This window comes from Heptranchias perlo, chromosome 5 (genome assembly GCF_035084215.1).
Source record: "Heptranchias perlo isolate sHepPer1 chromosome 5, sHepPer1.hap1, whole genome shotgun sequence".
Lineage (NCBI taxonomy): Eukaryota > Metazoa > Chordata > Chondrichthyes > Hexanchiformes > Hexanchidae > Heptranchias > Heptranchias perlo.
The window spans coordinates 9,404,566-9,419,406 of NC_090329.1; the positions used below are offsets into that span (position 1 = coordinate 9,404,566).

Here is a 14,841-nt window from a genome sequence, read left to right on the forward strand (position 1 = left end):
ACGGGAAACAGTCCCAGTTCAGCTGAAAATCCCACCCCTAAAATATCAGGTCAATCAGGTCTGTAAACGACCTGAAGTACCTGGTTAATTACTTCACGCGGCACCCCGCTGGCTTTAATTGCCGGCGGGAGTCCCACATGCGGGGGCTGCGCGCGCATGTGAGCGCATCACTGGGGAACCCGGAAGTGGGCGAGTTGGAGCCGGGCTCCGGACCTGCCCCGGGAATCCCTGATTTTCACAGACCCCCGCCACGAACGCACCTGATCGAGGGTGCTAAAATCGAGCCCGTGATGTCAATGCAGTTCATATCTGTCAGATTTTGATTTGACAATTGTCATTTCTTGGGCTGTGTTTGCTTGTCAGTGTTTGCTCACAAAAATCAGCACACAATTTAAACTTCCCACCCTGCCGCAAGGTTGTCCCAGAATGCTCTTATTTGACTGCATGGAACTTGTGCACGTGTGCAGCCTTGCAATTGGATGGTTCGTGCACGGGCTCACGATGAAGATATACTGATCGGTTTAGCAGATAGTGCAAATGATTGCTATTTCTCATGAGCTCTGCAGCCTAAGTTAGCTCTCCCGCAATCCTGCAGGTCACCATTAAACATTCTCAGGTCTCCACTCATTAAATAACAGTGGGCAGGGTCAGGCGCTGTAGGAGATAAATTTCCACCAACCAACAAATATTCACCATTTTTGTTTTGAAACTATCAATCATTTAGAAATGTTAGGGAATATATTTGATGAGCTCATCAATAACATGTCAATTTCAGGCAGAGCACTCCATATCAATCATGCAGGCACTAAGTAAGAACTGGAGCATCCTTGTGAAGTGGCTTGAGATGTTTTGCTTTGTTAAAGGTGCTGCATAAGGGTAAATTGTTCTTATTGAAGCAGATTGGGATGAAATTGGTATTAAAATGTTATTTTACTTTTAAACCTTTCTTCTTTGAACTACTGTCGGTCGATTGATTTGGTTGCCACAGAATTGATTATATGCCTCAATTCCCTGATGTGAGTTGTTAGGTTAGAATTTCCATTGCCAGTCTTTTCAGGTATTTGTGCTGGGTTATTTGGCCTTGTATCCTTTTCTTTCAATCTTTATATGGAATTAGAAATACAGAGCTGTTGCACTCTCAGTGATCCAGTTATCATTTGGTTCTGTTAATGAGTGTTTTGATTATATTACATTACAAACCATTTTTGTTAAGTGTTAGCCAGCAATTTCTTCTGAGCTCATTTGCAATGCAGTTTAGCGCCATGACGTAGAATAGGAAATCAAGCTACATATGTTTTAAAAATGACAATGAAACTCATCATTTTTTTTTTGTAAAATACAAGCTATTTCCCAACTTCATCATACAACTTTGCACACTTTAAATCCCCAAAGAGCACTGGGGTATCACACAATATTGCAAGTTCTGTCAAGAGTGGAATTTCTCATGATAGAACTGGAATGGAGACTATTATTGGACAAACATTGGTCTAGGGATACAATAGCTCTAACGCTAGATATCTAGTTTTCTAACCAGAAGGTCAAGAGTTCAATGTTTCTCAGCCTTCACCGCCATTTGAACGCAATCATAGGGTGAGCTTCGCCATTCATCAGCAGGATTTCCTCCTCCCTTTCAGAATCAACCTTTCTAGCAGATTCAGAAAGTCCACGAGCAAGACTGTCTCACTTTATCAGCTGAAGAAGGAGGCCTGACAGTAATCAATGGCAGTGGGGGTGTAAAAATGGGAATAAAGTAAAGGCTAAACAGTACTACACATTTAACTGATAGTGTGTTTGAGGTGTCCGCATCATGGAATCGGCATGAAGATGGATACAGGTAAAAATAATCCCCATAGTTTTGCCACTAATATCACAATGTGGCATAAGGTAATGAGATATTCCGGTCAGCAACAGATAACTTACAGACTGTTGTATAAATTCGAACACCTTCAACTTTGCATTATCATAGTGCTGAGCTACCATATGTCTAATAGTATAATACATGGTCAAATACAATGAGAATGCTACACATTATAAACAAGTGTAAACACGCTCTTTCAACTGCAATTTTAGTTAACTTATTTGAAAGGTTTGCTTCAGCATCTCTTTCATGGGACGTGCAAGTAACAATATTTTGCTTACCTAAAGTCAGACCCTGTTCTTTTGCCATTTTCCGGAACTCCTGGATCAGGACACATATCAGGCACCAAAGCCACTCCACCTTGACTCACTGTAGGGTGGAGAATATGGCAGGTTACATCAGCTGGTCACATTTTTTTTACAGGTTATCAACAGAATTGAAATTCTTTTATTATATTTGAGATATTGTCATTTATTATGAAGCTAAATACAGCAAAATTATATTTTATATTACAAATTACTGTGCCGCACAAATGTTACTATTGCCATTTGTAGCCCATTTAATCTAGCACAGAAATAAATACTGTGAGCTCACAAAGGATCTGGTTCAGGCAACAATTATTTAATTTTTCCTTCAGGTTGCTCATAAACTGATTTGTCCATTAAGGTAGTCCTTATGGATGATAAGAACATAAGAAATAGGAGTAGGCGATAGGGCCCTCGAGCCTGCTCCGCCATTCGATATGGCTCATGATAAGACTATCAGTCACCTGGCCCACATTGCATGTATCCATGAGATCCAAGTCACATTGATGCGTGTGGGCTGCTCAGGAATGTATTAAGAAACAATTAATATTAACTCAGAAATCTGGCTTTCTTGTTGTATTAATATTAAAATTGCCTGGTGAATGATTAGAATATCTCTTGTCCCCTAAGATGCTGGCCCCGATTTTAACTCCAGGTGGGTAGCGAGGTGAGTTGTGAACTCACCCACTGCTCCAGAAATGAGATCTGGGCTATTTTAACTCACGGGCCTCATTTAATTCCCAGCCGACGGGCGGGAAGTTGGTGGGAAGTGGCGGAAAATCGCGCAGCCCGCCGGCACGGAGGATGTGGCGTGATTGACTTCCAGGCCATCTCACAGTGGACTTGCATTCGGGAAGGGAGGAAGTCTGCAGCAGGGAACGCCTAGGCTTTCCTTGTGGGTCCCGGAGAAGCAATCCTGCTCTTCCTGGCCCCACAAGGTAAGTAAAAAAAAGATACCTCTTTTGGCCTTTCCGGCCCCGGCTCCTTTACTCACTCTCTTCACCTGGTACGGAAACTACAGCAGCTTCCCCGCCCAGGTCATGCAGTCAGGTCCAGATGACATCATTGGAACTGGACATACACATGTAAAGAAGGATCCCGCCGGGCTTTGGGTATGTGTCCTTGCCGCCTATCCGAAGAGCAGGTTAAAATTCGGAACAGTGGGTTCTTGGCAGGCAAGTAACATGGTTGATGTTAACTGTCCACCCTGTCAGTTTCCACTGGGCAGGTGGGGCTAAAATTGCCATCACTGACTCATGCTGAAGTAGAGTTGAACAGGCATTGACCATCTTTCAGTACCTTTCCAACGCTGCCATTCATTACATGTACAAGTAGATAATAAGCGCTGGGGCCATGATTGGATCGTGGGGAATATCACAGCTGAACCCAATCCTGTCCCCATCTGACGCTCACCGATAAGCAGGGGCCACCAGACCAGTGATCCAGAAGAGGAATCCTGACTGATTTTGTCCTCCGAGCTCGGGGTGGGGAGACCAGTTGGGGCACCACAACCCCCACCCCAGCTGAAATCAGCTAACTCTTCGCAGAAACCGGATTTTGCTGTTCTGTATGGCTCATTTCCAAACCAGTCAGCATGCTAAGCCTGAGGGCTTGAGAACTTGTTTACAGTCATTGTAACTGAAGCAGGGCAATGCTACATTAAGGATACTCAATGCACAATTCAATCAGAATTTCATCCTGTCCTGATAATCTGATCTCATTTGGTTTTGATTCATGCCATAAATACTGCGCATTTCATTGGAGCTAAACAATCATGTGGTACAAGTGCAACATTGCTGAGCTCCCTTCACTGGAAATTTTAATGATCCACAACATCTAATGAGATTTTTCTGAATAAAACTTTTATGTCATGCTAAACTGCAGCATTTGAAAATGCATTTGTTTTTTTTTTATTAAGGCAAAATACCAGTATAGAATAAGAAAACAGAATGCACAGGTACTACATAAAACAGGTTATACGGACCAGAAGGATTTGAAGCTCTCACTCTGCAGCTTTCGATGTTGTAAATAGATGCAATTTAAAATAATAAGTCTAATTTTCCAATCTTATTAAAAACTTTGCATTGATGTTTCAAAAAGCGCTGTTCATACTTGTAGGTTGCCACACAGTGACTTTCTGATTTCAGGTGGTTTTCCCTGAGAGAGATTTTTCTCCAGAGGGAGGAATGATCAGAGGACAAGGAAGCCAGGAAAACAGAAGGGGCCTAGAAAAGGCGTTCTGCACCTCATTTATACACACGTAAGGAACCTAATGCCTGTTTTAGGCGACCGCTAGGAACGTCCGATAAATGGCCCGATCCAATATTGGATTGGACGTCATTCAGGTGTCCCTGGGGCACAGGATGTTGGTTTCTTCAATGCATCATTTTTATGCATGTTAGACGGGCACAACAAAATCCAATTCCTACCCCTGTGAGCCCAAGTCAACTATGGCATATCTAGATGTAAAATAAAAACTGCTTTCCCCTCCCTCCACAATGTAACTTAGCATTTCCCATACTAGCATCCAAGAAGCCCCTCTGAGTAAGACTGCCAATATAATAGTAATTAATACCAATGTTGGGGAGGTTTTGTTCATACCCACAGAGTTGAGAGCATCCAAATTTTTAGTGAAGAATTTTTTTTTAAGCTTCAAATTTGCTACAAACTTAAGGCTATTAATCACTACTGCAGTTAGAACTGATTTTGACGATTCATGGAGGACCTTATTAAGAGAATAATAACGACCAAGGAATCACACACAATAATACTGTATAAAATGATCAACTGACGGAAGAAGAGTTAATTTTATTGAGCATTAACAGTCCAGAATGAATTGGAAAGGGTTCAGGGATTACACATAATAAAAGATAATACACTGCAATGGTTTAATGTGAGAGGGGATTTCAAGAAAAGTATGATTCTGTAAAGAAGTGATAGGCAATGAAACAGGATAAAGTGATGGATGGGAAATCAGGTAACAAGTAAGCTATGTTCTTGCAGGAGATAAGCTCTATAAATCCAAACTGCATGATGAAACAAGTCTGAGGTCAATAAATTCCTTCAACAGCAAAACCTTAAGCGAAAAAAAGCAAATACTATGGAGAGCTGAATTTATATTGAAGCTCTATCAAGTTGTTGTATATTGGTTCAACCTTTGAACTGATAAATAAGAGTATTACAATATAGGTGCCTATGTACATAGTGCAAAAATCATTAACCATTTTTAAAGGCTTGGAATGGTATGAAATGCAGTATTAAAAAAGCTCAATTAACTCATTTCAAGCTTGGTATTTGCTCCAAGATTCAATACTACACTGTAAGAAAAAAAAATCGATTCTTTGGGGTGACTATAATCAAAGAAACCAACCAGTATAAAATTGTCTTGATTGGGTGAGGTGGAACATATCTCTAGAATCTGTAGAAAAGCATCTGTACATATCAAAATGTTTCTCGAAACTCTGATTTCATATACACATTGTATTGATAGATTACATGATTTATTTCCAAAATAATGTATTTCTTCAGTCTCCACTGAAGCAGGTCTAAATGAAACAGTAATATCTATCAAACTGAACCTCACAAAGGGAAATAAAACAGAGAGAAAAAAAAAACATCTACTGAGCTCCGTAATACCGCCACACTTCAGTGAGGGGGATTTTCTGGTACTCCTCAGGTCACTTGCAATTGACTGCCGACGATGTGGGTGCTAAGCATTTTTATCTAAACCATTTCGGAAACAATCAATTGCAGGTCAGATTTAAATGGCCCGTCTGAATACAAAAGAACACTAATTGTTCCCATATTTGGTAAAATGTTGCTAACAGCTTGCCGGAAAGTGATGCTTACATGAGAGGAGGAAATTAGTTTAATGGATCATTACTCTGTGGAGATTTATAAAGAGCAATTCTGATTGACTATGATCTGTGTTAACTCACCCTTAGTTTTTCTGCTGCAAGTTTATTTTTATTCTTCACAAATCTAAAACTGAGAAAAGCATCAGTTTGGCTCAGTTGCTAATATTGGCACTTCTGGGTCAAACGTTGTGGGTTCGAGCCCCAATTCTAGGGCTTGAGCTCACAATTTCAGGTTCTTCCCCGACCAGACAGTCGATGCCATTTGGCAGAACGTCTCGTCACCAGGACTGACCAACAGGCACCAGGATGTAGCCTGGTGGTGAGAAAGGCCCTCCCAGTGCGGTCCTTCCAACACGCACGGAACCTCAGCGCCACCGCGAGCTGCCCTCGAGGCTGTGGCGAGGAGAAGACCGTCTCCCACCTCCTGATGGGCTGCCCCTTCGCGCAGAGGGTGTGGAGAGAGATGCGTTGGTATCTGTCCCGGTTCATCCCAAGCAGTTTGGTAACACAGCTGTGCTCTACGGACTGCACCCCCGGGACGCACACCGAGACAGATATCACCTGCGACTGGAAGACCATCAATTCGGTGAAGGAGGCCCTTTGGTCCGCCCGAAACCTGCTGTTCTTCCAGCTGAAGGAACTGTCCGTGACCGAGTGTTGCCGACTGGCACACTCCAATGTCCAGGAGTACATGTTGCAGGACACACTGAGGCGAGGTGCAACCTACGCAAAGGCTCTAAGGGGAAAGGCCACCGTTTAGAGCCCTCCCGCCATTGTATACCGAGGGGCTGGAATCAGGGAAAAACCCCCTCGGGCAGAATGTAAAATGATAAATGAACGTAACGAAATGTACTGGGTATCTGTAACCTGTAATGACTGCAATACAATGAGGCACCCTAGGGTGCCATGAACTGTATGTACAATGTATTGTATTGTTTGTACCGGGACCGTTGAACTGTTCTGTATGTACCGTTCCAAACTGTATGACCTGTATCGTATTGTTTGAAGCATGACTTGAATTTTATTGTATGTACCTTTACAAATTTCATGAATAAAGTATATTTTGAAATATAAAAACAACACAATTTAGACTGATACTCAAGAAATGTAGTACTGAGAGGGCACTACATTGTTCATTGGATAGCTCTTTCAAAGAGCTGTCACAGGCACAATGGGCCGAATGGCCTCCTTCTGTGCTGCATCATTCTATGATTGTTGGAAGTATCATCATTTGGATGAGACATAAAGCAGTTGTTCCAGTTCTTCAGTTGCAAGTTTAAGATTGTATGACACTATTTGAAAAGGAACAGGGAGTTGTCTTAGCTCACATTCCTCCTTTCACCTACACCATTAAAAACAGACTAACTGGTCTTTTACCTCATTGCTGTGTATAAAATGGTTGTTGCATTTGCCTATATATCAACAGTCATTGTACATCAAAGTAATTCTTTGTATGTAAAGTAGTTGGAGGTGCTTTTTAGAGAAGTGATAAGGTAATATATAGATTTATTTAATTTTCTTCCTTTGCAGAATTAATTACTTTCTTGGATCTCATCGATCTATAGTTGGTTATTCTAGTAATACCATATTTACATGCTAGGCTAATAAAATAAATGTCCATTTACAAATAAACACATTGGCGTTGGTCATCAACCAAGTTGATCTTGGTTTCATGTGACATCAGCACATTTTTTTCTGGGTAACAAAGTGGACACTTGTTGAAGCTCTAAGTATTCATTAACTCCTGATGGCAACTCTACCCCTTTCATATTTGGGCTTATTTCAGCAATGCAAAGGAGGGAATCTGGGCTGCCCAACAGCCTGTCTACCTCATGCCCTTCGCACTTCTGTTCCACCTAGATTCACTAGATTGATTCCTGGGATGAGAGGGTGTCCTTTGAGGAGCGATTAAGTAGATTGGGCCTATACATTCTGGAGTTTATAAGAATGAGGGATGATCTCATTGAAACATATAAGATTCTGAAGGGGCTTGACAGGGTAGATACTGAGAGGTTGTTTCCTTTGGCTGGACAGTCTAGAATTAGGGGGCATTGTCTCAGGATAAGGGGTCGGCCATTTAAGACTGAGATGTGGAGGAATTTCTTCACTCAGAGGGTTGTGAATCTTTGGAATTTTCTACCACAGAGGGCTGTCGATGCTGAGTCATTGAATATGTTCAAGACTGAGATAGATAGATTTTTGGACTCTAGGGGAATCAAGGGATATGGGGATCAGGCGGGAAAGTGGAGTTGAGGCCAAAGATCAGCCATGATCTTATTGAATGGCGGAGCAGGCTCGAGAGGCCATATAGCCTACTCCTGCTCTTATTTCTTATGTTCTAATGTTCTTATAACTACTCTGAAATTGCTTCAAAAATACTTACATTTTATGTGGTTTGAAATAACGTGACTAAAAACAGAACTTAAGAAAAATGTTTCGGCAAAGTCGACACTTTGCACATGCATGCTAGCACAAACAACAAGACTTTTCTCCATGATTTAGTTCCCATTTTCTGTAACAACTGAGGTTTCGGCTGACTTGAAATAAACCACTGGTTCTCAGTCAGTTTATCTCCCTTAATTTTCCCAATTCTCAATTATACGAATGTAGATATGAACAATGTTTTTGACAGTGTATCCGATGGCTCGGTTGGTAATTGCGCCAACTATTGTGGAGCTCATACATACAGACCAGAAAGATCTCAGGCTCAATATCCTGTCTTGCCGAGTGAGCTCACGCAGGTGTAGCAGAGGTAATAGCGTACAATAAGGGTCGGTAGCCCAGGGGCAGGGAAGTGCAAAATATCAGCCATGTATCTGCTCCTCATCGCCTTACAGTGATCCCTTATAGGAAAGTGCCAGTACCTGGTTTCATGTGAGGAGAGGATGAGCTTGGTTGCGATGCCCCCCCATGGTGAAATATCCCATTGACAGTATTTAGGTTTTGCATGGTCACTTGGATGAGGTACAAAAGAGTGCTCAGTACTCAGGAAGTCATCCCCTTACATCAGTCAGCGCCTTCAGCAAGGGAGAGACGAAAATTAAGGGAATGGAGAAATATTACAAAGTATTTTTGGCAAACCTGGCCCAACAACACTTTCTCAGTGCTTATTTGCATCAGACACCTGATGAACCTCTGGTAAACGTTACTGCCCACTTAATCCTTGAGTGAAGTAAAAAGAAAATCCCAAAAGTTTATTCTGTGTCAGCATGTCATTTGGAGCAGCAGGTCTTTACATTTTAGATCAGATTGATGAGGACACAAACTAAACAAGACTTGGCAATGAGTGTGCTTCGTGACGATCCACAGTGATGAAAATCAATTGTGACATATGCAAATGCCAGCCTCACTCAAACTCAGAAATCATACTGATTTTGTGTTAATGATAAATGCATTTGTAAATTTAAAAGATAATATATGCAGAACCTAATACTTCAGAAACATATTTCCCCAAAGAATTATGTGTCATTCCCAGCAAACTAAAATTAATCCTGTTTAATTTTCCATCAAGACCTGAGAAAGCTGGAATATAAAGTTTGATACTTAATCTTTAAACAAGCTACTGACTAAATATGTTTAAAATCTAACCACTTTGTGTTTTATTGAAACTGCACTGTTGGACCAAATATTGACTGCTTCATCTGATTTATACCCCTCCCACCACCAACAAAAAAAAAATCTGCTATTACACCTTCAAACCTAATTTAACCAATGAGGTAATGATGAATATTGACAATGTCTCAATTCTTGGACAACTGGGTTGTGGTTACAAGTTAGGTTCTGGGACTGGGTTCAAATCTACCCCAGGATTATGGATTGAAAGTCTCTCCTATCTGATGATTATGGGGATAGCACAAAACTGCCACTAATATGGTGCCAATCTTTTACTGATGAACCCTACAATGGCAAGTGTGAGAAATGGAAAAGTGCCACACTGGCACTGGGCAGATGCTTCTCTGAGGATCGGGCACATTTTGTGTTGCAGAGTAACCTGTTCTGGGAGTTCTTAATGCTGACACTGGGTCCCAGGGTGGGACAGTGACACCCTTCACCGCGATGAAGACAAAAGTTACAAAAACAATTCTAGTTCAGTATTGTACATTTTTCTGATTTGCTCGCGGTTACGTTAAATATATTGATCTTCTCAGTTGAGTGATCTGCCAGTCTCACACATGGACAAAGTACTCGGAGAGCTGCTGGTGTCCTCGGAACCATACCCAGCATTAATCGCCACCTCTAAGAAATCGGACAGGGACAACCCTGCTAGCTGTTCGCTCGCCCATAGCGAGTTTGAACAATTTAACGTAAACAATAGTGACAGTAAGAAAGAGAAGGAGATGTAGGATATTTGCATAAAAGCTGGCATCGATAATGTTTCAGAATGACAAGCACTGAAAAACATAATTCATGCTAATAAAATAAATAAATCTGTATTTATTTCTGGAAAATCCTTGCATTTTCCCAGCTATGCTTCTTCTATCCTCTGTTAATTAACTCAATATGCAGCATATCTTCACTCAACCCAAATGTAAATTATTTTAATTATCTCATCAATTGGAAAATATGTTTGAACTGCAGCTTTACTTGAAACTGCAGAACGTCGCGTTAAGTAAATGACTCCAGTACTCAAGACGAGAAGCAAACGAACTAAATTATTAAATATATTATCAGCAGATGAATCAACCATCACAGTGCTGTTATCTAGCTGCCTTTCCGTTCTGCTAGGCCATTGTGTTCATTGAAAAGTTGTTACTATGGCATTTTATTTTTTCCTAACTGCAGGCTTATGCTAAGTGAAAGGTTAATCCTGCTGTAAAAGTGAGTCTTAACTGAACAGATGTAAATAATGTCACTTGCGCACATAACCATGCAAGTGGCACTCATATGTTATGTGGAGAAATGTGTATTTTGTTGGAATCTACCAAGTGATAGAAGTGCAGCCACACAATGCTACTTGTTCGCCTGGTTTCACATGTACTGTTGCAATTCTTGTCTTCGTTACAGTGTCATTACATTACCTCTTCTTACCAATCATATTGCCCATTGTTATTTTAGTTCTCAGACTTAAAGGGCAACAGGTTAATACACTCTAAACCTTAGTCGCTGATCTGGTTGTTCCATGGGAGCACTGAACATTAATAATCAGGGTTTGAATATTTGAAAGTGCTGCAATTTTTAAGTTCATAGAAAGTCTTATATAGAGGAAAAATTATTTTTTCCAGTATCATTTTAACGCATCTGAGAATAACTGTGAAAGTCCCGAAAAGGAAGAGGAAAATCAGCTAATTGCACTGGTCTATCCAGTAGTAACAATCTGAATGGAACACATAAAGCGCTGTATTTTCAGAGGGGGTTTTCAGAGAAAATTAATTTTAACGCAGTCATTTATCCTAAGAGAGAAAAATGCAGAACTCCCTAAGTGGATGAGACAGAATACATTCCCAATCGTTCAACATAGCTGTTTTGGAGGATTCACCTGCCTAATGATTGCAAGTGCGACCTTTTTATTCGCTCTCTCCTGCCGTTCTGAAGATGCTGATTCGGGCATTGCCCAAGCTGTTCAACCACGGACTGTCACATCTGACCTCAACCTTGTCCTCAGCCAAGGCCCAGACATGGACACACCAGAATCCATCAAAACTGGTGTGTGAAATGTCAGAGCACTTTCACAGTTCCCACCATGCAGCTTATTTCAGCTGAGCAGGAATTCCACCAACAAGCTCTCCCATCCCTTCATTCGAACTTTGAAGATTTGCAGTGTGATTTGCTAATCCTTCACTTGAATAATCCAATAAAACACGGCAGGAAAAGAGACACTGTGACTATCTGTCCGGGAGTAGAACAGCTTTTTGCTGAACATGACCTTGAAAAAGCTTCAAAAAAAAATCAAGATGTTAATATGAAGTGAGATGAAGTGTACAACCGTTCAATGTTGTTCTTTATTTGGGCAAATCTCTATGTTAATGGGCCTAGTAAGTTAATTAGACTTGGGCAAACTTAAGGCTGCAAAAGCTTCACTGCAACGTTTCAGCTTTGAGCCTGTACTGCATTGAATGTTGAGCCACCATCTCAGCTTGGTTAATGCGTTACTTCAATTTAATCCCCCGCCCCCATCTATAATCACCAAACACAAACATATTCAATTTGGTAAAAAGATTATTTATTGGAGACCTCTCACCTAATACGATTAATTATCACATTCTGGGATACAGTATATGAATAATTTGAGACATGATACGTGGTAAATGTAGCATGCTTTGGAGGAAAAAGCTGACTTTGGACCCATGGTTCCCAAAGCTCTCCACCACTGGGGTTTTCCTCGTGTCATGTCTGAGTCTGTTTTAGGCTATTTAGTTGTTAGTCACGGCTCGCTGGTAGCACTCTCGCCTCTGGGTCACAGGGTTGTGGGTTCACAGTCCCACTCCAGAGACTTTGAAGCACAAAACCTAGGCTGACACTTCAGTGCAGTACTGAGGGAGTACTGCTATTGGATGAGATGTTAAACCGAGGCCCCCTCTGCCCTCTCCGGTGGACGCATAAGATCCCATGACACTATTTCAAAGACGAGCAGGGGAGTTCTCCCAATATTTATCCCTCAACCAGCATCACGAAAACAAATAATCTGGTCACTATCTCATTGCTGTTTGTGGGACCTTGTTGTGCACAAATTGGCTTCTACATTTCCTACGTTGCCACAGTGACTACACTTCAAAAGTATTTAATTGGCTGTAAAGCACTTTGGGATATCCTGGGGTTGTGAAAGGTGCTATATCAATGCAAGTCTTTTTAATTTTATAGAGATTGATTGCTATAAGAAGTCAACAACTCCATTATCACTGTATCATGCGACTGGTTTTACCAGGCGTGAATCAGAAGCCGTCCAGGTAAGTTAAAAATCGTTCTAACTACCGAATATGTCACAAGTAAAGTGCCTTAAGTACCTCAATGAGGTATTTTGGCTCTTTAACTATCATCCTGCGTTCGCAGGTCTGTCCGTGGGGAACTTGGAAGTCAGCGGATTGGAGCCGGCTTCTGAACTCAAACGGGATTTCCCCGATTTTCGGAGCCCCCAACGCACCTGCAATTTCCCAGGAAAATCAAGCCCCATGGCTAATTTTCCACTCCTTAGCTGAGGGACAATGAGGCTAACTTTAGCATCCCACCTGAGATTAGTTAAGTACAGACTAGGGTTTGAATTTGGAATCTCCCTGGCCTTTATGGCTCAGTGCCATGCATGTAATGCATTTGCTCACTGAGGTCTTTTTCATTAAAATAAAAGTAATTATTCCTTTACTTGGATAAATACACAGTCTTGACTCAGTCTTGAGTAAATCACCATTTAGGAAAGACACAACCAGCATTTTCAAATGCCTGTCGACTTTCATCCAATTTTTTAAAATCAGTGATCAATTCATTTTTTTTTCAAACATTGGATTGGGCACACCTGTCAACTGCTTCTGGTCATTGATTGTCACTCAAAAGAGGGAGGGAATCACGAGGCACCTTGGGGTAGATTTTCGTCTGTGCCCGTTTTCGGGCCCAGACACGGTGCTGCGGAGAGGCCCGAGGATCGCAAGGAATTGGTCCTCGGGCCTCATTTACATACTCGGGATGAGTAGCCCAATGGGAAAAATCAATTTCAGGTAAGTCCCAGGAGGGAGGTTGGGGCGAGCTAGGGGAGGCGATCGCGACGACTGTGGAGTTTGAAAAATATCTACCTTTTATTCGCGGCTGCAGGGACCGCTGAAGAATTCTGAGTGGAGCAGGCTCGACACCTGCTCCTCTGATCATCAACTTCAGTCAGAGGTCCTCAGACAGGGGTTTGGCCCCTCATTCACTTATGCAAGTGGCTTAACGTCTGTTTTAGGCAGCCACCCGGGCCTCCTAAAAAATGGGCCCAACAAATTTAGCAGTGGTGCCGAACGGCTGCGCAGATTGGAGGCAGGCTGTCCCACTGCTAAATTGGTATGCTTTGCGGCCATTTCTCAGGCGTGAAATGAGCAGAATGCATACCAATTTCTGCCTTCTCGTGTCTTATTGAACCCTAGTGTGGTTCAGTCGGCAGCACCCTTCGTTTATAGATTTGCTCCCCGTATCAGGAGCTGGAGCTTATAATCTAATCTGTCATTCCAGTGCAGTGCTGCATTGTCAGAAGTGTCGTCCTTCAGATGAGATGTTAAACCAAGTCTGTTGGTTAAGGTGGACATTGGATGTCGCATGGCACTTCTTGAAAAAGAGTTTCCCGCTGCCCGGGTCAACATTCCTGCCCAAAAAAAACTTCTGAAAAACAGATAAACTTGCCAAACATCGCCTTACTGTTTGTGTGAACTTGCTGTTCACAAAATGGCTGCCATATTTTCCTATAGAACAGCCACTCCATTTCAAATGTAATTCATTGCGCGTGCAGCACTTTGAGATGCTTCCGAGACACATGATCAAGTGCTATCTAACTGAAAATCTTCGTTTCTTCTAACAAGAAATGGTGTAAGGTACTGTATGTATTACATGTTTTCAATTTAATCATGTGTAAAGAGTTTCCATCATGCCTCTAGTTCAAAGTGTCCAAACCAATGACCCACAAAGCCCAGGCAACTCAGTTGTAAGTGCTCTTTTATTTTTTGCATGTTGCCTTGCTCTGTTTGAATTTTATGGACCTAGAGATTTGGGAAGAGTGTTTCTTGGTGCATTGGTGGATAAATCTTAAATCAGAACATCACAATCTGTTTGCATCCGTAACTTGAGATATATGCCAATCTCTTTGAACATTGATTTAAAATTTACGGGCCATAAATTCAACCGCGTAGCGCCCTTGTTTTAGGCA

The 14,841-nt window shown here is 41.7% G+C and overlaps 1 protein-coding gene across 1 annotated transcript in view; it reads right to left on the reverse strand.

The window, feature by feature from the left end:
• Positions 1–14,841, reverse strand: part of LOC137321575 (CUB and sushi domain-containing protein 1-like) — a 2,214,006-nt gene that overhangs the window by 797,424 nt on the left and 1,401,741 nt on the right. The window contains exon 8 of the mRNA XM_067984007.1: positions 2,140–2,227. Within this exon, the coding sequence (XP_067840108.1) occupies positions 2,140–2,227 (88 nt within the window). The remainder of the gene's footprint in view (positions 1–2,139; positions 2,228–14,841) is intronic.